Genomic DNA, 24,376 nt, shown 5'->3' with positions numbered 1-24,376 from the left:
TTCTCCCCCTGCCCTGGTGAAACCCACTGGTGCCGGAAATGGTGTGGGGAAATCAGCATGCTGGCCAGCGAAGGTTTTCTTTATCTCCCACTGGCCTCCATTCCCACCCGCAGCAGGCCCTGAAAATTCAGCCCTTGGTTTCTTCTGTAGATGTGGTTACTGAATACTGTGAAATATATGAGTTTTCAAATCTGTGAAGTGTCAAGCATGCCTCCTCCAGGTCCTTTCTTTCTTCTTTCTTTAACATAAAAACATCTCTTGCTATCTTTCAGCTCCTAGATGTTCATACTCAAATTTGCGTCCTCACTGATTTGAATGAAAGACTGTCTCCTGCTCTTACATGTGCCTGCTTGGTACCTCAGATCTGTGAAATTGTTTGTTTTCCTCAGTTTTCCCTTCCGCTCACAATCTACTAATTATTGGAACCCAAGTCCGGGCAAACCAATTCACCTTTACTTAAGTTATCTCACCTTCTCTACTCCTCCCACAAGATTACTACACTATTCAGGGGATCCTCCTCCTTTAATCAATTCCACATGCTGTCAAGCCTCAGGAACAAATACTAACTTGGCTTAACCCTCAAGCAAAACACTGGGGTAGATTTCTAACTTGCCAAATGGGCTTAAAACTGGCATTGCCCACTACAGAAACTGCTCAAGTTTCATTTCCATAATGCCAGTTCTACACCTGTACAACAATTGGAAATCTGCCCTCCACTCCCCAGCATGGGCACAATCATGGCAATAATCCCAATATATCAAGCACCAAAATTAGTTTGTTAGTTAGAGATACAGCACTGAAACAGGCCCTCCGGCCCACTGAGTCTATGCCGACCATCAACCACCCATTTATATTAATCCTACACTAAATCCATATTCCTACCAAATCCCCACCTGTCCCTATATTTCCCTACCACCTACCTATACTAGGGGCAATTTATAATGGCCAATTTACCTATTAACCTGCACGTCTTTGGCGTGTGGGAGGAAACCGGAGCACCCGGAGGAAACCCACGCAGACACAGGGAGAACTTGCAAACTCCACACAGGCAGTACCCAGAATTGAACCCAGGTCGCTGGAGCTGTGAGGCTGCGGTGCTAACCACTGCGCCGCTGTGCCACCCCAATATGCATTGCCTTTAAACAACACAAATAAGGATTTGATGAGGGCACTTGCCCATCGACCAGCTAAGTCCAGAAATTGAGGAAACGGAAGTTGGAAAATTAAGAGTGCATTTATACAGTAACTTTGACTCTGTGAAGTGATTCATGCTTTGCAATTATATTACAATTGCTACAAGATTCCAGATTTGGGGTCCAGGACAATTCATTTATTTTTTTAAATAAAATTAAAATGCCAAATAAAATCAAAAACAAAAGAGAGTCAGAGACAAAACTAATGAAATTAATAGCAGCACAGCTTCAAGGCAAATTTTGCACAAATTAGGTGTACTTGCAAGATCACCATATCTTTGTCTCTTCGACTTCCCATCACATCAGCCTTACAATAAATTTTGAAAGATTTTAACCATCACTTGAATATAGAAAATTCAGAGGGGAAGTGAAAAAGGAAATAAAAGAGGCAAAGAGAGAGTATGAGAAGAGACTGTTTGCTAACATAAAAGGGAATCCAAAGGATTTCTATAGGCATATAAATAGTTAAAGGATAGTAAGAGGAGGGTGGAGCCAATTAGGGACCAAAAAGGAGACCTAACATGGAAGCAGAAGACATGACTGAGGTACTAAATGAGCACTTCGGATCTGTCTTTACTAAGGAAAAGGATGCTACCAAAGTCATAGAGCAAGATAGTTGAGGTACTGGATGGGCTAAAAATTGAGATACTAGAATAATTGCCTCTACTTAAAGTTGATAAGTCATCCGGACCAGATGGGATGCATTGAGGATGCTGAGGGAAGTAAAGGTGGAAATTGCAGAGGTACTGGCCATAATCTTCTAATCCTCCTTAGATATGGGACTGGTTCTAAAGGACTAGAAATTTGCAAATATTACGCCCTTGTTCAAAAAAGGGTGTAAGGATAAACGCAGCAACTATGGCCAGTCAGTTTAATCTCAGCAGTGGGAAAGCTTTTAGTAACAATAATCAGGACAAAATTAACAGTCATTTGGATAAGTGTGGATTAATTAAAGAAAGCCAGCATGGATTTGTGAAAGGCAACTCGTGTTTAACTAATTTGATAGTTTTTTGATAAGGTCACGGAGAGTGTCGATAAGGGTAATGTGGCTGATGTGGTGTATGTAGACTTCCAAAAGGCATTTGATAAAGTGCCACATAATAGACTTGTCAGCAAAGTTGAAGACCATGAAACAAAAGAGAAAGTGTTAGCATGGATAAGAGTTGGCTGATTGACAGTAAACATTGCATAGTGGCGAACGTTTGTTTATCGGACCAGAGGAAGGTATACCATGCTGTTCCCCAGGAGTTGGTACTTGGACCACTGCTTTTATTATCTATGTTAATGACAGACTTGGGTGTGCAGGGTAAAATTTCAAAATGTGCAGATGACACAAAACTTGGAAGTATAGAGAACTGTGAGGAGAATAGTGATAGATTTCCAAGAGGACATAGACAGGCTGGTGGAATGGGCGAATGTCTGACATATGCAATTTAATGCAGAGAAGTGTGAAGTGATACATTTTGGTAGGAAGACTGAGGAGAGGCAATATAAGCTAAAAGGTATAATTCTAAAGAAGGTGCGGGAACAGAGAAACGTGGGGTTTTAAACATGTACAAATCATTGAAGGTGGCAGGGTAGTTTAAGAAAGTGGCTAAATAGGCATATTGGATCCTGAGCTTTATTATTAGAGGCACAGAGTACAAAAGCAAGGAATCTATGAAGAACCTTTATAAAACACTGGTTCGGCTTCAACTGGAGTATTGTGTCCAATTCTAGGCACTGCACTTTAGGAATGATGTGGATACTTTAGAGGGCCCAGAAAAGATTTGTACGACTGGTTCCGAGGATGAGGGGTTGATGTTGATCTGGCACTGAAAAAATAATTTTATATTCGTGGAATTTTTTAAATGTCTCCATTAAGGTTAATTACTGAATTTTTAAACTAGATTTTTTTAAATAATTAAAACAAAACATTAAAAATATTTTCATGGTCTTTCAACTTCTACCTTAACCCCTTGTGTATGTCCCAGACTTTATTTCTCTCTGTGTAAAATTTTTTTAAACTGATTTGATTATTGGTACTTTTCATTTCCTGATTGGCTGCTTGGACAGTTTGATGACATCATTGAAGCTCCTCCATTAAACTGCATTACAATCAATTACATGTCAAGAGAGTTGAAGTCCTCACAAAGAGTTTGCTAAATCTCTAAGCGAGACTATCTTTGAGGTCAGCAGCGAGTGCCACTGACTGCAAAATCTGGGCCAATACAAGACCTATTCTCCACAATGAGTATTGAGTGAATGAGGATGATGTTGATGACTCTGCAAATGACAACCTCAAAAATATGCAACACTCTACACATGACAGCAGTATGATTATGAAAGGATCACAAGATTGGTTTGAGTCAAGAAGGCCCTTTGACCCATGCGATCTCATCCTTCGAGAATATTAATCCTACCTACATCTCATCATCCAGTTTTTTCCTTAAATGGATCTGGTGTTGTGATCTCAATTAGTCTTCTTGGTAGCCCTATTCCAGCTCTGTGTAAAAACATACTTTCCGGTGTCTATCCAAAACTGTCCCTTGGTAATTGCGAACCTGTACTCGCAAGCTCCAATTGTCCTGAAACTATTGTTCTGGGATAGACTTTTCTATCCTTTTACATCTCTCCATAGGTTCAAGGTTAAAGAACCCTCGTTCAGGAAGTTAGAAACATGGAAAATTTACGTCGCAGAAGCAGGTCATTTGGCCTATTGTGTCTGTGCTGGCTGAAAAAGACCTATTTATCCTAATTTCACTTTCCAGTGCTTAGTCCATAGCCCTGTAGGATACGACACTTAAAGTGCATTTCCACGTATTTTTAAATTGCAATGAAGGTTTTTGCTTCTACCACCCTTTAAGGCAATGAGCCTCCAGACCCCACCACGCTCTGTGTGAAAACATTTTTCCCCTCTAATCCTTTTACCAAATACTGTAAATCTATAACCACTGGTTATTGACCTCTCTCTGCTAATGGAGATAGGTCCCTTCTATCCATGCTATCTAGGACCCTCATAATTTTATACACTTCAAGTAAATCTCCCCTCAGTCTCCTCTGTTCCAAAGAAAACACCAGCCTATCCAATCATGCCTTATAGCTAAAATTTTCCATTCTTGGCAACATGCTCATACATTTCCTCTGTTCCCTCTCTCGTGTGATCACATCCTTCCTGTAGCACAGTGGCAAGAACTGTATGCAGTACTCTAGCTATGGGCTAACTAGTGTTTTATACACTTCTAGCACAACTTCTCTGCTCTTATATTCTATGCCATTGCTAGAAAATATCCCATATGCTGGCTCAACCACCTTATCTACTTCTCCTGCTATCTTCAGGGATATGTGGACATACATGCCAAGGTCCCACTGTACCCCTACACTTCTCTATAACCGACCATTTGTTATGTATTCTCTTGCCTTGTTTGCCTCCTCAAATGCATCACCTTACACTTCTCCCAATTGAATTCCATTTGCCACTTTTCTGCCTACTCACCAGTTGATTGATATTTTCCTGCCGTCTACTACTTTCTCCCTTACTATCAACTGCATGCCAATTTTTGAATCATCTGCAAATTTCTTAATCATACCCCCTACATTTCTGTCTAAATCACTGATATATACCATGTAAACAAGAGACCCAGTGCTGAGCTCTGCAGAACTCTACTGGAAACAGCCTCTCATTCACACAAGTACCCGTCGACCATTATGCTTTGCGTCCTGCCACTGAGCTAATTTTGGATCTAATTTGCCACTTTCCCTTGGATCCCAAAAGCTTTTCTGAAACTTTTCTCACCAGTCTGCCATGTGGCACCTTGTCAAAAGCTTTGCTGAAATCAATGTCGACTATATCGGGGAGTATTATGTGGGAAAATGTAAGGTTATCCACTTTAGTAGGACGAATAGAATTGGAGAGAAACTCCAAGGAGAAACACAAAAAGTTAACATGCAGGTACAACAAGTAATTAGGAAGGCAAATGGAATGTTGGCCTTTATTGCAAGGGAATAGAGTATAAAGGTGGGGATGCCTTACTACAACTGTACAGGGTGTTGGTGAGACCGCACCTAGGGCCGGATCTGTGCTCATCCGGAAGGCGGGTTTCGTGGTGCAGGGAGCGGAGAATTGGAGCGGAATTGCCTGCCATGGAACCCAATGCAGATTACAGGTTCCGATATTCCCAGGGGCAGGATAGGCTGACGATGACCTGCCCACCCAGAGGCCAATTGAGGCCCTTAAGTCGTCTATTAACTGGGATCTTACCAGTGGCGGTGGTGGGGGGGATCTCCACTGCACAGGGAGGATGCCTTGTAAAATGAGGCGCCCTCCCTGTGGGCTTGGGGGTCGGGGCCCCTCCTTCATGGACAATTTGTGAACATCTGTACCCCCAGGGACCCCCCTCCCCCCCACCTCTCCCTGGACCGACCAGCCCTCTGATTGGCCAGCAGCTCTTGGAGGTGGGATCCCTATCCCTATAAAATCTTTAATGGGACAAGGATCCTGCCTCCTAAAACTTTGCCCTCAAAAAAATGGAGGATCGCTTCAGGGAGCCAAAAAAATGCAGAGGTGGTGTTCCCTTGGTCGTTTCGGCCTGGTGCTGGGAGCTCCGTCTCCAACACAAAATCCAGCCCCTAGAGGACTGTGTACAGTTTTGGTCTCCTTATGCAAGGAGGGAGATGCTTGCATTGGAGGTAGTTCAGAGAAGGTTCAACTAGGTTGATTCCTGGATGAAGGTATTGGTTTATGAGGAAAGGTTGAGCAGGTTGGGCCTATATTCTCTGAAGTTTAGAAGATTGAGAGGTGATCTTATTGAAACATGTAAGATTCTGAGCGGATGTTTCCCCTCGTGGGAATCTAGAACTAAGGGGCATAGTTTCAGAATAAGGGGTCTCCCATGATGAAGAGGAATTTCTTCTCAGAAGTTGGGAATCTTTGGAATTCTCTACCTCCAAGAGAGCTATGGAGGCTGAGCCATTGAACACATCAAGGCGGAGATAGACAGATTCTTGAACTATAAGGCAGTCAAGGGTTATGGGAACATGCAGGAAAGTTGAATTGAGGCCAAGATCAGATCAACCATAATATTATTGAATGGTGGAGTAAGTAGGCCGAATGGCCTATTCCTGCTCCTATTTCTTATGTTCTTATACGTACAACCCTCATTAACCCTCGCGTTACCTCCTCAAAAATTTCAATCAAGTTAGTCAGATAGGCTCTTCCCTTAACAAATCCATCTGACTGTCCTTGATTAACTCATGCCTTTCTAAAATTGCGATTTATGCTGTCCCTCAGATTTTTTTTCAATAATTTGCCCATCACCAAGATTAGGTCGATTGGCCTGTAATTGCACGGGATATCCCTTCCTCCCTTTTTAAACAACAGTACAATGTGCTCGCATTGTCCTCTAGTCCTCCTGCACAATGCCTGTAGCCAGAGAGGATTGGAAAATATGATCACCACCTCCTCTATTTCCTCCCTTGCTTCTCTTTGCAGCCCGGGATACAGTTTATCTGGGACTGGCAATTTATCTACTTTCAAAGATGCTAAACTCCTGAATATTTCCTCTCTCAATATGTTTATCACATCCAATATTTCATACTCCTCCTCCTTAACTACAATGCCTGCATTGTATGCTCTTTTGTGAAGACAGACACACACAATTCATTAAGAACCATGCCTATGTCTTCTGCTTCAAGACACAGGCTCTCTTTTACAGGCCTTACTCTTTTCTCAGTTATCCGCTTTCTCGTTATGTATTTACAAAACATCTTTGGGTTTTTCTTGATTTTAGTTGCCAATATTTTTTCATACTTTCTCTTTGTTTTCCTAATTTCCTTTTTAATTTCACCCCTGCACTTTCTACACTCACATTGTACCACACGTTATACCTCACATATCAATTTCATTGCTCCCTTCTGCTGCACCTCTATAGGCTGCAGGATCCTCTTGTGCCATGGCAACCAGACACACATACAGTACTCCAGGATTAAAGAGTACCCCTCATGGTTTGATCGCTAACTTCACTGCATGGGGTGAACACTGAGTTGTCGAGACCAAGAAGTTCCCAAATTTGACCTTTTAGTCTGCGCTGATGCGTCTTAATACCATAGCCCTTATTCCAGTGTCTCTCTCAAATGTCTGCTTCAATGTCCTTCCCTCATCAGGTGAAAAAGAAATCTGACTTCCCTCCTAACTTTCTAAATTGTGCCTTAAACTTCACCTAGATATCCTCAGACACTCCCCAAATTTTAACTTTACGAGCTTTAACATAGAAAATGTGCTGCTTTCAAAATCCAGATAGGTTCACTGACATTTTTAATCATTCAAGGCTTCAGAATAAAAGGCACATGAGAAGCCTGTGGCAAAAAGTCACTAATAAAAATCTAATTGTCATCTCAGGGAGTGCAATACAGTTTAACATGTGTCTCCCTGCTTGTGTCACAAATCATCACTTTGTGTAAGTACCTGATCATCTCCGACATACAAGATCCTACTGCTAGTTTTTGCAAAGGCGTACTAAATGTTTGAGATGGTGGTATGGGTTAGGTTCCTAATTCAGTTGTTACTCAAATATTCTCATAAACTTAAAAAAAAAATAGTAAAAGATACAGGAGGTACTGACCTTTCATCTCTAGGATTTGGGTTCAAATCCAGCCTAGATTAATAAAATAAATGTTACATCTCCTGCTGGCATTAACAGGCATGTGTAAAGTAAGCTTGGGAAATCCAATGGATATAGCTTGTATTGGACCTGGTACACAGCATGTTACCCCTAATTGTCAATCTCAGTCACAGAGACTGCAGGGTGGCTGGAATGCATGGTGGAAAAATGTTATGCTGGTGCAATAGGGGTGTGTCTTGTGTGTGTTGGTCTGCAGCAAATTGCTGGGACTGGTTTACACTGCACCCTAACTGTGCTATACCGAACTGGAAGCACTTTTGAATACTGGGTAACTAAAATGTTCTGTCCCCAACTCTAATGTCCCTGATCAAGGATGAGTATCGAGTTGACCAAAAACGATAATAACAAACCAGAAAATGGTGGCAATGCTAGTCAGTTGGCATCTGAACTAGGTTAATATTTTGGGTGTCACCTTTCATCGTCAGTCAACAACTCTGAATAAGGGTCCTTCAAGATGCCGATCTATCAATGTCTCTTTCAGATGGCTGACTAATAGCTCTGCATTTCCAGCATTATCCTGTTCAATCTCAGATTCCCAGTATTTCCAGGTTTATCTTAGCTTTTAAAGAATTTACTTACCAGTTTTTTAAGACCAATGTCGTTATCAAAGCAGCAACAACCATGATGAGGGAGACTGTGATGGTGATGATCTGGTGAACAGCCAAACCTAAAGATTAAAAGAAGAGAAAAATGTCTTGTTTATTTTCTGTGTGCCGTTTATTGCTTCAGATGTAATCTCTCCGAGGACCCAGGCTATTTTAATATTCAAATAAAACTTATACAACTGTCAATGGTGAAAATCTTTTTGATGATCAATAAGAAATAATTTCACTGTTTGGTGAATCACCAACAGGGGAAGGGTGGGGGGGATGGGGGGGGGGGGGGGGGGATGAACTTAGGATTTTCACTAGAAAAGTTAACGAGAAGTTCGAAGCTTTTTTCACACAGAGGGTTAACAGAACTGATGCACAGTGACAGCAGTATGTACCATATATAGGAGGCACTGCAGCAACACACTAAAGCTCCTTAGACAGCACCTTCCAAACCCGCGACCTCTAATACCTAGAAGGACAAGGGAAGCAGACGCATAGGAACACAACCACCTGCAAGTTCCCATCCAAGCCACACACCATCCTGACTTGGAATTATATTGGCGTTCCTTCACTATTGCTGTGTCAAAATCCTGCAGCTCCCTTCCTAACAGCACTGTGGGAGTACCCACAGATACAGTTCAAGAAGACGGCTCACCTCAACCTTCTCAAGGGCAATTAGGGATGGGCGACAAATGCTGGCCTTGTCAGTGATCCCCACATCCCAGGAAAGAATAAAAAAAGGAAGACTTTACAATAAGTAGTGATTGAGGCAGAGACTGTAACAACAATTGGCTAAAATTTTAAATGGAAGAATGCAAAAGGATATGTGGGTAAATGGGGATTGGAGTAGATCCTTCCAGCATTAGGGCTCGGGAAATGGGATTGGAGTAGATCACTCAGCAATAGGGCAAGGGAATAAGGGTAGAGTAGATCACCCCAGCGCAATGCAAAATGGCCTGCTTCTGTCCTTTAATTCCTGGAGTTCTACTGGGAGAAATGGTGCTAATTTGTAAGAACTACTGTCACTTTTCCAATATATAATTCACTCTTACTGAGTTAAAACAATAAAATAACAGTCCTTCTGTCAGAAAATAAATGAATGAAATATAAAGGTAGACAGATACAGTTCATACCCAAAGAAGTAGAATACCTAAATGGATCTACAGATAGAGAAAGTTAGATAAATAGGAAGATTTATAAAAAGTTACCTAGATTGATTGATACACATATATGTTTTGATAATCAAGCAGATACATGGATAGGTATCGAGATAGGTACATAGATGAATACAAGACAAATATTCATGTATACAGAGATAAAACAATAGGTAGGCAAAGAGCTACATACAAGCAAAAAAATAGAAGGATGGATGGAAAATAGCTAGATCAAAAAAAGACAGTTAGGATACACTGATTGAGGCAGATGGTTATACAAAGATAGACTGTAGAAGAAAAGAAATACATAGATATAAGAGACAGATAGTTCTGCATCAATAGAGGTGCATTTGTTCATAGCTGACTAGCTTGATATATGAATAAATATGTTTATTGATTTATAGATAAAGGAATACACACTAGCAGATCTCCTGTGCCATTGCTCACATGGATTCTGGGGTCTGGAATATGGTCATGATGTGGAGCTGCTAAGCCGTCCTTTCACTTTAAGACTACTTCAAGTATTCCCTGTGGTGAAGTGTTCTAAATAGGAAAATGTAGGTAACCACAACTGCTTATATAAAGATCGTAAAGTGATACTTCGCAGTGTCACAATTGAAATGTGACATTGAATGTGAGACGTTTCTATGTACAAACAATAGATATATGATTGCTATACTCATGAATAGACAAATAGAAAAGGCTGGCGAGAAGCTGGAAAGAGAGAGAGAGAGAGAGAGAGAGAGAGAGAGAAATTGTGGACTGGATCACATTGGTGAACTAGTGTTTAAACTTGTTTACAGATCTATGGGCAGGATTTTACATTGCAAGAAGAAACAGACTGCTCGTTGACTTCTGCTTTTTTTTATAACAGTGACAGTTTTTTCAGAATTTAAAAGTCTTGAATCAACCATGGCTGAAAATTGAGAAACTGACAGTGTTTCACTCTCAGAATATTGAAAATCTAGTTTGTTTTCAGTTGCTTCCTGTTCAGCAGGAGCCTTACACACAGAATCTGACTCTTCTTGCAGAGGTGCCTTATAAATTTCACTGAAATGTTTTACACAGGTTTTAGGAAAGTTTTGAAATTCATAGAATCCCTGACTTCCTAGCGATTCAGAAGCCTTGCGGGAAGCTGTATTAAAACCGTCAGACCTATGGCTGCAGGATTTCTACAGTTTCATTATTGCAATGTTATGAATCTGCTCTGACTAGAAACGGGGATCAATATCAGCAGCCTGAACAAAACACAATCGATTCACCTGGGTGTAACAAAATCTTCAGTAAAAATATAGAACTGAATATGCCTCTGAAATAGAAAGAAAAATGGGAACATTATATTTTCAAAAATCTTCCTCTCATTTCCAATCTTGCAGAATTTTTGGTTAAGCAAGGACATATGGTACAATTTTAAAGGGGATGCAAGAACAGAGACACCTGAGCGTATATGTGCACAAGTCTTTGAAGGTGGCCGGACAAGTTGATAAAGCTGTTAAAAAGTCACACAGAATCCTTGGCTTTATAAATAGAGGCATAGAGTACAAAGTCAGGGAAGTTATGCTAAGCCTTTATAAAAGGCTTGGGTTTGGCCCCAGCTGGAGTATTGTGTTCAATTCTGGGCACTACACTTTAGGAAGGATGTCAAGGTACAGAGGAGATTTACCAGAATGGGACCAGAGATGTGGGACTTCAATTATGTGGAGACTGGAGAAGTTGGGATTGTTGCCCATAGGAAAGAGAAGGTTAAGAGGAGATTTGAGAGAGGTGTTCAAAATCATAAATGGTAAATAAAGAGAAACTACTCCATTGGAAGAAGGGCTAGAGGACACAGATTTAAGGTAATTAGCAAAAGAACCAGAGGCAGCATGAGCGAAAATATGTTTACTCAGCCAGTTATGATGATCTGAATGCACTGCCTGAAAGGGTGGTGGAAGCAGATTCGATATCAATTTTCATAAGGTAATTGGATAAGTACTTTAAAAGGAAAAAAAAACCTTAGGGCTATAGGGAAAAAGTAGGGGAACTAATTGGATAGCTTTTTTAAACAGCCAGCACAGGCACAATGATCCTAGTGGCCCCTTTCTGTACAGTATCATTCTATTCCTCCATATAGATAGAGTCAGCTTGGCTCCATTAGTAGAACTCTCATCTCTGAGTTAGAAGGCTGTGGGTTTAAGTCTGAAAACTGATTAAGCACCAAATTTAGGCTGACACTATTACAATATTGAAGGAATGCCATATTGCCAGAGGCACTAGCCTAGAAATTTGAGAGCAATGCACTTGTTTTTCAGGTGCAAAATGAGTACCTAAGCATTCAATATGGTACATAGGGTGCGTCATGTGCCATATTGGTGCAGGCAGAAAAAGTGGTATCCAAGGCCCGAGCCTGAAACAGGCACTAGGCCCTTTGAGTATACAAATAGCGGCCTAACTCCTGTCTGAGGCCTCCCAGGCAAAACTGGCTGCCCCGATTGCAAACAGTGTTGAGATTCCTGCATTCAGGAAAATCCGGTCTATATGCCACCTAACCAGTCCTGAAAGCCGCTAATAAAACATATGTTTAAAAAAAATACTTACCTGAATGTGGAGCTGGGAATAGCAGTTGTGTTTCTCCTGTCTCCAGTCCAATGCTGAACACTGTTGCTGACCCTGATCGTCCCTCTCCCTCTCTTCTGATTGCTTCCCTGTCTCCCCCAGGACCTACTACCTGAAACTGATATCTTCTTCACTGGCGAGCTGCCTAGGAATGTCCAGCAGGCATCTTCAGCTCATTGGCTTCATGTAAATGAGGCCCGAGGTCCAATATTGGGTGTGTCTCGGGCTTATCCATTCTGGCACAGGGATCAAACTAACTTCTAGGCTACTGTATTAAGGATGAGGTTTGAAAACTGGGCTCCGCCTGTATAACAATGACTGCAGTTCAAGTAATCGAAGGTTGTAAAGTATGTTGTAAAGTCCTGAGGCTATGATAAGGGACTACATAAATCCAAGTTCATTCCAACTAAGGGGGAATTTTCTCTTTATTATTAACAAGTATAATGTCAATGCCCTTTTAATGATGAAAAGGCTAATTAAAAAATGAGAGAATAGTTAAAAAATAGATAAAAAGCCTCTGTTACTAGCGGACTTGCAAAATGCTAGGTGTTGCTATTTATTTAAAATCTCCCACAGAAAGTAAGTTCCACTGACATTTTAGTAACCATTAGAACACTGTCACATTCTCAATCCAACAAGTCTGCCACTTGTATTATGCATGAAGGTGAAAGTGTCATTCCGTATATTAGCTTTAACTCGCCCAAGCTAATTCTCTTGGTGCCTCCCCTCTGGTCAATTGTTGACTCTAACGAGCCAATTAATATTTCTGTCAAGCTGCTGTCTAATGGTAGAGTTCCACGACATGGAAAAACTGACTGGCAGGTAAAAAAAACTGATCAGTCATGAGAGAAGAAGCAGTGTGGCCCTCTGACATACGGCCTCGATCAGTTTGGTAGCACATGCACTTACTGAAATTTATAACCTTCTGGTGAGATTGCGTGATGGATTGCTGTACCATTACAGTATAAATTCATTCACAAATCATTGATGAGGGAATCTATTTCTCTTGCGACATTCCCAGCAACAATGTACACTGAAAGTATAGGAAATTCTTTTTTATATATTAAAAGCCCACATTATACCGATATCGCCAATGCCCAGTGTGGAACTGAGCATTACAGAGTAGGCCCACCCTGGTTTGAATCTCCAGTCCGTGGAGAGTTAGTTTATCTTAGCCGGGGAAGGCAGTTGGTGTGCCAAAATTGATCTTAGTGCCCCTGGGCAAGAGAAGAAAAAGAATTAGTCAACAAATTATACTCCTGTGACACATTTTAATGGTTTGATAGCCTTGCAACAGTCCTTGTCTTGGCTCACACAGAAACTAATAGGTGTAACCTGTGGTTCAATGGTAGCACTCCGACCTCTGAGTTAGAAGGTTATAGCTTCAGTTACCACTCCAGAGTTGAGCACAAAATCAAGGGTAGCACTTCAGAGCAGTAACAATGGCCACATAGGCAAGGTTTCTGCAGATGGCCAGTAGCTATGAAACTGTATTGCAGCATGAGTCTTTACTGTTCACAGTGCTCCTTCCATGAAATGTTTTCCATGTTTTATGGAGACGAATCTGCCACTTCACATTCTAATTCCTGGAGCTACGTTGAAAGTATAAACATTACAAACCCACATCACAAGTTGGAATTAAGCCTGGATTTTCTGATTGGTGTTATTTCAAGGCACTTATCGCTGGTCGTAAAATTACATCAATGGAAAATCCAGTCTCTAACTCATTGAGTACTGTGACTTTGTTTCTCTGGACGCTGTTAAACTGAGGGGCTCCCAATGCCACAAAGTAAACCCATTATCAGTCATCTTCCTGTAGATGAAACTGTCAAAAAACTGACATGTCCATGTACACTTGGGGCTGTATTTTTAGTCTGGAGGCAGGAAACAGGAGCCTGGTTTGTGTCTGGGGTCAGAAATCCGCCTCTGGGGGGGAACCCGATTAAAGTTCCAATGTTAATATGGGGAAACACTTAATTGGCGTGGAGATAGATTTCCTGTCCAACTAGAGCCAGTGGGGTTCGGAACGAAGGCAGGTCAGATCAAGGCCAGAATTTTACGACCCCCCGCACCCCCAACAAACAGGCTGGTGGCGGGAGTGTCCGTAAAATTGAGTGGAAGCAGGGGGACTGTTCCCGACACCTTCCTGCCCCTGCTGTCATTTTACACGGGGTGGCGGTGGTGGGAAATGGCCTGCCCGCCCACCCTAGGCCAATCAAGGCCCTTAAGTGACCAACTAACTGTCACTTTAAGGGCCTCCTCCTGCCTTCACTGGTAAAACCTGGCAGCCTTCTTGTGGGCTGGGGGGTGGGGGGACCCTCCTGATAGGACACCCTATGCCCCATGGAGGGCCATGCCCGAAGCCCAACCGCTCCCAGTGCACAACACTACCCCCCAGCCCCAATCAACCCCCCCTTGCCTCGCCAGGCCCCAGCCGATTGTCCCTGGCGAGGCCCTAAACACTTATCTTGGGCAACGCTGCCCTTCACTTCATTGATGTGGACCTAAATGTCATGTTGTCATCAGGGAGAGGAGGGAGGTCCTTTTCCCAGTGGGTGGCGGGCCTGGCTCCAGATTACCGCTGCTGCCATGAGTGGCAGAAGTGAGACATGGAGATCCTGTATCCAGCGCTGAGGAAGGATCAGCGACCTCATACGTTCTGGCAGGGTGAGTGTGACCCCCACCCTCCTAACCCTCCAGAGAAGCTTCAGGGCTTGTATCCTCAAGCAGCCTCAGGGTGCATGCTGCTCCTGAAGATGGGAGGGGTGTGTCCCCAGGGATTGCCCTCTCAGAATGGCTCACAGCCATATCAACACCGTGACAAGCAGCCCCAACTGGATAGGAGCAGCTAACATTGGACACAGAGGAAAGCTCGCTTTTCTCCTTGCAGGAGGACAACGCACACAAGGCAAGGGAGAGGGCCCAGACAGGAGGAGAGGTGTTGCTCCTCCATTGAACAACCCCCAAGTAGCAAACAGCAATGGAGATAGCCAGGATAGTGGGAGAAGAAGCAGTTGGACCTGGCGAAACCATAGCTCCTGGTGCACCTGGTGATTTCAGAGGGCAAAGTTGTCATTTAAGGGGGTGCAGAGCACTCCACCCCGTCTGATAGCGAGTTGTGCACTGAGCAACATTGGGTAGCCTCAGCACTACAGAGGTTTCCACTCTCCTAGGCTAGCTCTCATCATCTCTTCTTGTATCTCCCACAGGTGCAGATGTCCAAGCCAGAGTAACCCTCCCCTTCCCTCCGCGGGACCTGAGCTGTACGAGGAAGAATCATCATCACATCTAACGAGCGTACTGTCCACCAGAACAGAGACTCTCACCTCGGTGGATTCTCAAGCATGTCTGGATATGGTGGCACAGATTGACATCACAGCACTAGTGTGCAAGAGAAGATGCCAGAGGCAGAAAGAACTGTGGTCAGTTCCCCTTGGAGGAGGGAGGACAGACACAGCCCTGCTCCAATGGGCACAGGTGCAAGATCCCAGGAGTCACTGAAAGGAGGCTCTACTTTGAGTAGCAGCAGGAGATGTACTCTCTCATGTTGGAGTTCCCTGAGGTATTGAGGGGTCTTGGGCAGAGGATGGAGGAGTCCATCCAGCTCAACTGCTTAACAAAGGCTCAGGATTATGAGCACATGAGTGTGGCCAATCTCTTGGCGAGCCATATGTGGCATCACTCAGGAGCGCAAGCAGGAACGACACACTGATGTCCACGGAATCTGTGAGATGCTGGGCAACGTGGACTGGCAGGGGCACTGGTGGCACAGAGATCCTTGGAGGGGATGCCAGTTGTGCCCCTGCGGGTGTCCTCCACCAGGCATCTGGCATGCGCAGCAAGGGCTGAGGATGTCACAGAGGAGGGTGAGGATGTCATGGAGGAGGGTGAGGATGCCATCCCTCACAAGATGCACCATCTTCCTCAGCCTCCTTGGTCCCTGTGACTACGGGCACCTCCACGATGAGGATGACCACCACATGCATCTCAGCTGGGAAAGTGAGCAGGCCGCCTCCACCTCCTCTGAGGCCACAAGGGGAGTACAATGCAGGAGTGGCACGAGGTCATCGATGACAAGGTCACAGATGTCTGTGACCATCTACCTGGAGAGACAATCTCCTGCGGCACTAGGTTTCAGTCATTTCCAGGTAGCTCCATCTTCAGTGGTAGATCGTGTCCTGAGGGTATGGCCTCCCTGTCCTTCCTGCTCCTCCTTCCTCTTCTGTGCCGTCCTGCTGCTCGGGGTTCTGCCTTTCATGTGGAGGTTGTTGCCTCTCATTGCCACAGGGCCCAAGATCTGACAGCTGTGCCCCCATTGCTAGTCGCAGCATTCCTTCTAACCAGGTGGCTGCCCAACTGTTCTTGGCAGCCTGCTCCCTGCTCTTCTGCCCCTGCAATGTTGCCGGAGGGGGAGGGGGGCACATGGTGCTGACCCCATTCAATGCCCAGATGCTGAGTGCCCACTCTCCCTGCCACCCACACAGCACCAAAGGCAACCCCTTATGAAATGCCGAGTCCACCTTTGCCCTGCTGCCCCTTTTATAGGGCTGGAGTGATGCCCAGGGGCAGCCAAGATTGGCTTCCCACTCTGTACCCACCTCTCCTCAGCTGATCTGTTTCAGAGGACTACTGTAGCGTAGTGGTAATCTTATTGGAATTGTAATTCAGAGGCCTTGACTAATGCTCTGGGGACACGAGTTCAAATCCTACATGGCAGCTGGAGGGAATTTAAATTCAATTAATTATTATATCTGGAAATAAAAGATAGTCTCAGTAATGGTGACCATGAAATGATCAGATTGTCATAAAAACACATCTGAATCACTAATGCCTTTCAGGGAAGGAAATCTGACATCCTTACCTGGTCTGGCTTACATTTGACTCCAGACCCACAGCAATGTGGTTGACTTTGAACTGCCCTCTGAAATGGCTTCGCAAGCCACTCAGTTGTTCCAAATCACTACAGAAAAGTTAAAAAAGAACAAAACCGGATGGACCACCTGACATCGGCCTAGGCACCGGAAACAACACAGTCACCCTACCGAACCCAACCCAAGTGGACCCTACAAAGTCCTCCTTACTAACATCTGGGGACTTGTACCAAAATTGGGAGAGTTGTCTCGCAGACTAGTCAAGTAACAACCGAACATAATCATATTCACCAAATCATATTTTACAGCCAATGTCCCAGAATCCTCCATTACCGTCCCTGGCTATGTCCTGTCCCACCAGCAGAACAGACCCACCAGAGGTGGCGGCACAGTGGTAAACAGTCGGGAGGGATTTGTCCTGGGATTCCTCAACACTGACTCTGGACCTCATGAAGGTTCATGGCATAAGATCAAACACTGCGCCTTCTAGGGTGGCACAGTGGCGCAGTGGTTAGCACCGCAGCCTCACAGCTCCAGGGACCTGGGTTCGATTCCGGGTACTGCTTGTGTGGAGTTTGCAAGTTCTCCCTGTGTCTGTGTGGGTTTTCTCCGGGTGCTCCGGTTTCCTCCCACAAGCCAAAAGACTTGCAGGTTGATAGGTAAATTGGCCATTATAAATTGTCACTAGTATAGGTAGGTGGTAGGGAAATATAGGGACAGGTGGGGATGTTTGGTAGGAATATGGGATTAGTGTAGGATTAGTATAAATGGGTGGTTGATGTTCGGCACAGACTCGGTGGGCCGAAGGGCCTGTTTCAGTGCTGTATCTCTAATCTAATCTAATCTAATGTGCAAGGGAACCTCCTGCTGATTACCACCTTCTGCCCTCCCTCCGTTGATAAATCAGTACTCCCCAATGTTGAATGCCACTTGGAAGAAGCACTGAGGGTAGCAAGAGCACACAATCTACTCTGGGTGGGGGACTTCAATACCCATCACCAAGAGTGGCTCAGTAGCACCACTACTGATCGAGCTGGCAGAGTTGTGAAGGACATAGCTGCTAGACTCGGCCTGGGCAACATCCCAGCTGCAGTACCAAAAACTTGTGCTCCAGAACTAGCCGCGCCCTTAACCAAGCTGTTCCAGTACAGCGAAACACCGGCATCTACCTAACAATGTGGAAAATTGCCCAGGTATGTCCTGTCCATAAAAAGCAGGCTGAATCCAATTTGGCCAATTACCACCCCATCAGTCTACTCTCAATTATCAGCAAAGTGATGGAAGGTGCTGTCGACAGCACTATCAAGTGGTGCTCACACAGCAATTACCTGCTTACCAATGCTCAGTTTGGGTTTCACCAGGGCCACTTGGCTCCAGACCTCATTGTAGCCTTGGTCCAAACATGGAAAAAAGAGCTGAATGCCAGAGGTGAGGTGAGAGTGACTGCACCTGACATTAAGGCAGCATTTGACTGATTGTGGCATCAAGGAGCCCTGGCAAAATTGAAGTCAATGGGAATCAGGGGAAAACTCTCTGCTGGTTGGCATCATACCTAGCACAAAGGAAGATAGTCGTGGTTGTTGGAGGTCAATCATCTCAGTCACAGGACATCACTGCAGGAGTTCCTCAGGGTAGTGTGCTAGGTCCAACCATCTACAGTTGCTTCATCAATGACCTTCCTTCAATCATCAGTTCAGATATGGGGATGTTTGCTGATGATTGCACAATGTTCAGAACCATTCACGGCTCCTCAAATACTGGAGCTACCTGTGTCTATATGTAGCAAGACATGAACAACAGGGGGCTGATAAGTTGCAAGTAACATTTGTGCCACACAAGTGCCAAGCAATGACCATCTCCAACAAGAGAGAATCTAACCATCTCCCACTGACATTCAATGGCATTACCATCACTGAATCCCCACCATCAACATCCTGCAGGTTTCTATTGATCAGAAACTGAACTAGACCAACCATATAAACACTGTGACTACAAAAGCAGGTCAGAGGCTAGGAATCCTGCGGTGAGTAACTCACCTCCTGACTCCCCAAAGCTTCTCCACCATCTACAAGGCACATGTCAGGAGTGTGATGGAATACTCTCCACTTGCCTGGATGACTGTAGCTCCAACAACACTCAAGAAGCTCAACATTATCCAAGACACAGCAGCCTGCATGTTTGGCACCCCATCCACCACCTTATACATTCACTCCCTCCACCATTGATGCACAGTGGCAGCAGTGTGTACCATATACAAGATGCACTGCAGCAACACACCAAGACTCCTTCGACAACAACTTCCAAACCTGCAACCTCTACCACCTAGGAGGACAAGGGCAGCAGACGTATAGGAAGTCCACCACTTGCAAGTTTCCCTCCAAGCCACACATCATCCTGACTTGGAACTATATCACCGTTCCTTCCCTGTCGCTGGGTCAAGAGCCTGAAACTCCCCTCCAAACAGCACTGTGGGTATACCTACCCCACATGGACAGCAGTGGTTCAAGAAGGCAGCTCACCACCACCTTCTCAAGGGAAATTAGGGATGGCAAGAAATGCTACCTTTGCCAGCGACGCCCATATCCCATGAAAGAATAAAAATGCGCTGCTTTAAAATTTCAGCTACAAAGTCTGACAAGCTTTCAACAGTATTAATTGGCCTCAGTTTAAAGGAGAGCGGGATTCCTGTCCCGCCATACCCCTGCTCTGGTGATCATTGTGCCACCAGAGTTGGAGCTTGAAATTAACATGGCGTTTGCCACCGGTATTTCCGGGACCACCCCCACACCACCCCCCCCCCCCCCCACAGCCCCCCGGCCTTCTTTCCTGACTTCAGGGGCCCCGAAAATTCAGCCCTTGGTGTGGTTCTTTCAATCAAAAGGCTTTCTCCATTTAGTTGACTGAACAAACCACATTGGTAATTGATTAGTCAACCAAAAACCATTTTGTAAAAGTTGTTCCCATTTCTAAAAATGGACAGAGGAAGCAGCAAGGTAGAAAAACAAGTAAAAGGTTTTAAAATTATTAGAAAGAACAGAATGAAAACGTTAGACTCATTAGAATTAGTTAGCTCAAAAATGGACCGAACAAGTAGACAAGGAACGGAAGGCAAGTCCGAAGGCTGCTTTTTCAGCTGACAAAATGGTGAAGTCCATATTATTGAGAGAGCTGCATGAAGTGTGTGACCATGGAAACAACTGGTAAAATGGTAGTATTTCTTTTATTTTTAGGAAAAATATGTTTTCTGATTTATTTAAGGGTTTTAAGTTAATATTGCAGCAACAAAGCTGTTCCTGAGCAGCCCCAGCATTGCAATATTAGTGTTTATTGTAGCCTCCAGAGCATTAGCTGAAAACAAATACTGTTGGCCCAGATAGTTCCCTGAATCTTCTAAGGATTAAACCACTTTTTCCCTTCCCAGTTAACTTAAGCGAAATCATTTCATTTTCACAGCAACTAGAATATGTCCTTTCATTGTCCTTCAAAATTGAAGGGGCTCCAAATGGTAATAAAAATGGCAGATAATGGGTCCTCAAAAAGTTAGTCATATGTGCATGGTATAGCAGTACATGAGATGAAGGAATGAAGACAAATAATACATACACAAAGAAGTCAATTCTAACTGGAGCCAGACAGCATAAACAAGGCAGCAGAAGCATCAACATGGGCTCAGGTCACTTACTGCCATTTATGCTGAGGTTCTGGCCCCCACCATCTTGGTAGGGGACTTTAGATGGGCAACTGGAGTACTTGCTTGTTTCAGGTAGGAGGCCACTTTTAACATGAAATTATGGGTCCTATGAGATAGAGGGGGACCCCAACTGCAATTCTGAGTTACAAATGTGCTGGACCTGTGTCATGCATACCCCGATTATTTGTACCAGCATTGAGCCACTTAACTAATGACCCTCAAAGGGACCACAGAAAGAATCCTCCTTCTTCTTCCACAAAAATACTCTAGTCCGCTGCCAGCCCTGCATGACCAGCCCCTCACTTCCCTCCCTCCAGGTCTAGACTGTTGGGCAATTCTAGATAGAACACAGCCGATTTCCTCCCCTCACAAATGCTGTATTGGAGTGTCAGTTTTACACATGCAACTCACTGGATTGATGAAAATGAGGCCCAAGCCTCAAAGTGGTGGCAACAATGTTCACCAACTGCCCAATTTGAACTGAATCTTTCTTTGGCTATGAGAGGGAGATGGCTGCTGGCAGACTGTGCAACAACTCCCATGGGATATTTTTTGCATAAATATTCTGGGGAACAATTGGAAAGGGACATTCTATTGTATGTGATATGCATGCAAAGTAATTTATAATCCTACTTTTAACCCTTACCTTACAGGTTTTTAATTCTTTATATATAATCATCTATCTGTATTCTCAAATGTATTAGTTGGATATGGTGAAAGCTTCAGACTCATGCAACATTAATCTTGCCTGGCCTTGACGTCAGTAATAAGGAAGATGCTTGAGGGAATCATTACTGATGTGCCATATGGCCACAGACAAAGGAGATATCAAGGGCACCCAACATGCATTCAGAAAAAGGAGATCCTGTCTTATTAATTTTATGGCATTTTTTGAGACGATTACCAAGATAGTGGACGAGAGAAACCTCGTGGATATTGTCTAACAAAATTTTCAAAAAGCTTTTGATAAGGTGCCACATAGTAGGCTTCTCTTGAAGACTGAAGCTTTGGATATCAGTGGAAACCTGTGTTGGGTTGAGAATTGTCTAAAGGCCTGTAGACAAGGAATGATTGTAGATCGATTTGGATCTGATTGGAGATCAATGTGTTAGGACAAATGCCATTTACTATTTTCGTTAATGATCTAGATGTAGGCGCTGGGGAAATGATTTGCAAACTTGCAGATAAAAATGTGCAAGAGTCAAGATTTTAGACCATGCTCAGCTACTACAAGCAGATCTTAATATGCTCGGGTTTTGGGTGCATGACTGGCAAATGATGTTTAACTTAAAAAGGTGCAGTGATGTGTAGAGTGACTGCTGAATATATGTACTCCATCCAGGGAAAATAACTAAAGTCAATGATATCAGAAAGAGATCATGGTGTTCTAGTGCAGAGATCTCTAAAGGTTCATGACTAATGTCATGAAGCAATGGTGGGGTGACTAGGCAGCCAGGGTGTATTTACAGGACAATACACGATGAAACTAAACTATGTTTTTTCTTCTACAAGACCTTGGCTAGGTCTCAGTTAGAACACTGTTGAGTCCTGGTCTCATCACACAGTGGGAGATATTGATGCTTTGAGAAGGGTGAAAAAAAGGGCTGTAAAACAAATTCCCATTTTAAAGCACCTTATTTAGCCAGATAGGCTGAAAGAGCTGGGCAGATATACTTTACAGAACCGTTGATTTAGGTGTGATTTGATCGAGGTTTGAAAGATGAGAAGCTTGTATTTGTGTAGACAGTCTGTTTCAACTAAATAGGCTAAGGAGGATCAGGGTCACAATCTCAAGTTATGTAAAGGCAGAACTAAGTAGAATGTTAGGAGGTTTGTTTCACAGAGAATAGTGGACCTTTGTAACAGGCTGTAACCTTAGGCAATGAATGCTGATTCGTTGAGTTCCTTCAAGTGAGATCTGAACCTGTTTCTGGCTGCGGCAAAGATCAACATCAGCCAGCACTTAGACTGTCCCTTTAACATTGTGAAACATATCAATGCACTTCACAAAAGTGGTGGAGGGAGAAGGGGAATATATGCTGGTTAGAGGTTAGGAGGAGAGGTAGGAAAAGTTACCAACAGCCTAATCAATGGGTTTTGAGGAGGCTTTTTAAGTGGGGCAGAGATGTAGCAAGATGGAGAGGTTTAGGAAGAGAATTCAAGAGTATGGGCTCACATTGACTGAATACTTTCCCATTGATGGTGGAATGGAAAGAAAGGGCAATGCACAATAGGAGTCATCAGGTGGAGGGTACAACCTTGGAGGAGATTATCGATGTAGAGTGAGGTGAGGCTATGGTGGATTAAGGTTCACTGCTGTATGGATTAAACCAAGAACAATTTGGCATAGGATTTACAGTATTCTCAATTACACAGCAAGAGTTCAACATTGACATAACAGCAAAGTTTACTGCACAGCAATGAAATTTTGCATTTATATGGCCCTCCTCAATTTGAATACAGCAGAGATCCTATAGTCAGGTCCTATTTCGGCACTGTCACAGTTCATGAGCATCCCACAGGAACAAAAATTCAGCTAATGCATTCATAGCAAGAAAACAAAAATGCAGAATGGCATTACCTCAATGGATTTGAAAAACCTGAGTGAATAAGGGTGCACTGAATGGAAGCTGAAAGCCTTTGGTTAGGAGGTGCTTGCACAGCTTTTATTCAGAAGATGATTCAGAAGTGCAGCCCACACATTTCAGTAGCACATAAAGGCATTGTGCTTCATGCCTTCCTCCCTCAAAGTTCAATCCCCACGCCCACACTACCCGTTAAGCCTGATAACAATCATTGTCCAGGCCAGAATGAGCTATTTGGAAAACTGGCTTCATGTTTCCAGACAGTGTGACAATGGGAACTCATATAAACCATCTGTTCATTTGCTCAGAAGAGTCAAATACAATTCTTCAATGGCCTGATGGGCAAGTGTACCTTGTGGTGACTACCGAGCCACTGAGCCCAAATGGACCCAAGCCCAATGTCCAGAAAGGGCATCAGTTGGGCAGCTACAATGGGCTTCAGGTTTGAGTGGGTGAAAAATGAACCACTTTTCTTACTTCTGTTCACTGTCCTGTGACCCCCCCTCCTCCCCGCCTTCTAGAAAGTGGATATTAAATGAGGACAGGGAGAGGCTCGGCTGAGACAACAGGTTGTATTTTGTCAGCCCCGAAGCAGTCCAGCCGCCAGGGCTGCAGGCAGGAGCCAACACCGCTCTGGCAGGCTGCGGGACCCCAGGGTGACAGTGTGCTGGCGGTGGCCATTTAACGGGCTGCTGTTCAATTGAGGTTAGCAGTCTGCACTCCTGACCTGCCCCCCCCCCCCCCCCCCCCCCCGCACCAATCAGAGGGCTGGCAGCTCAGTGGCCTTGACAGTGCCAACACTAGCGATGGCCACTGCTGAGGTTGCAGTATGAGGGTGAGGGCTTTTTAGTGCCAAGGCATCCTTGAAGACCGGTGAATTATTTTGGGGAGGCTGGGGCCAGGCAGGTAGGGGCGGGGTGGGCCGTGGTACACCGGTAGTGAGATAGGCACAGGGCCATTGTCACTGGTGGGAGTGGGGGGGGGTGGGGGTGGGGGCTCTCCGTGGGCTATACTTCCAGTGTATTTGTGACTAAT

General features: G+C 44.2%; 1 protein-coding gene across 1 annotated transcript in view; it reads right to left on the bottom strand.

The window, feature by feature from the left end:
* The window catches only part of ajap1 (adherens junctions associated protein 1), a 165,622-nt gene that overhangs the window by 67,868 nt on the left and 73,378 nt on the right, over positions 1–24,376 (bottom strand). The window contains exon 4 of the mRNA XM_068017003.1: positions 8,432–8,519. Within this exon, the coding sequence (XP_067873104.1) occupies positions 8,432–8,519 (88 nt within the window). The remainder of the gene's footprint in view (positions 1–8,431; positions 8,520–24,376) is intronic.

This window comes from Heterodontus francisci, chromosome 37 (assembly GCF_036365525.1).
Source record: "Heterodontus francisci isolate sHetFra1 chromosome 37, sHetFra1.hap1, whole genome shotgun sequence".
In the NCBI taxonomy this organism is placed as follows: Eukaryota; Metazoa; Chordata; class Chondrichthyes; order Heterodontiformes; family Heterodontidae; genus Heterodontus; species Heterodontus francisci.
The sequence above is the reverse complement of the archived record's forward strand: the minus strand, read 5'-3'. Positions and strand labels throughout refer to the sequence as shown.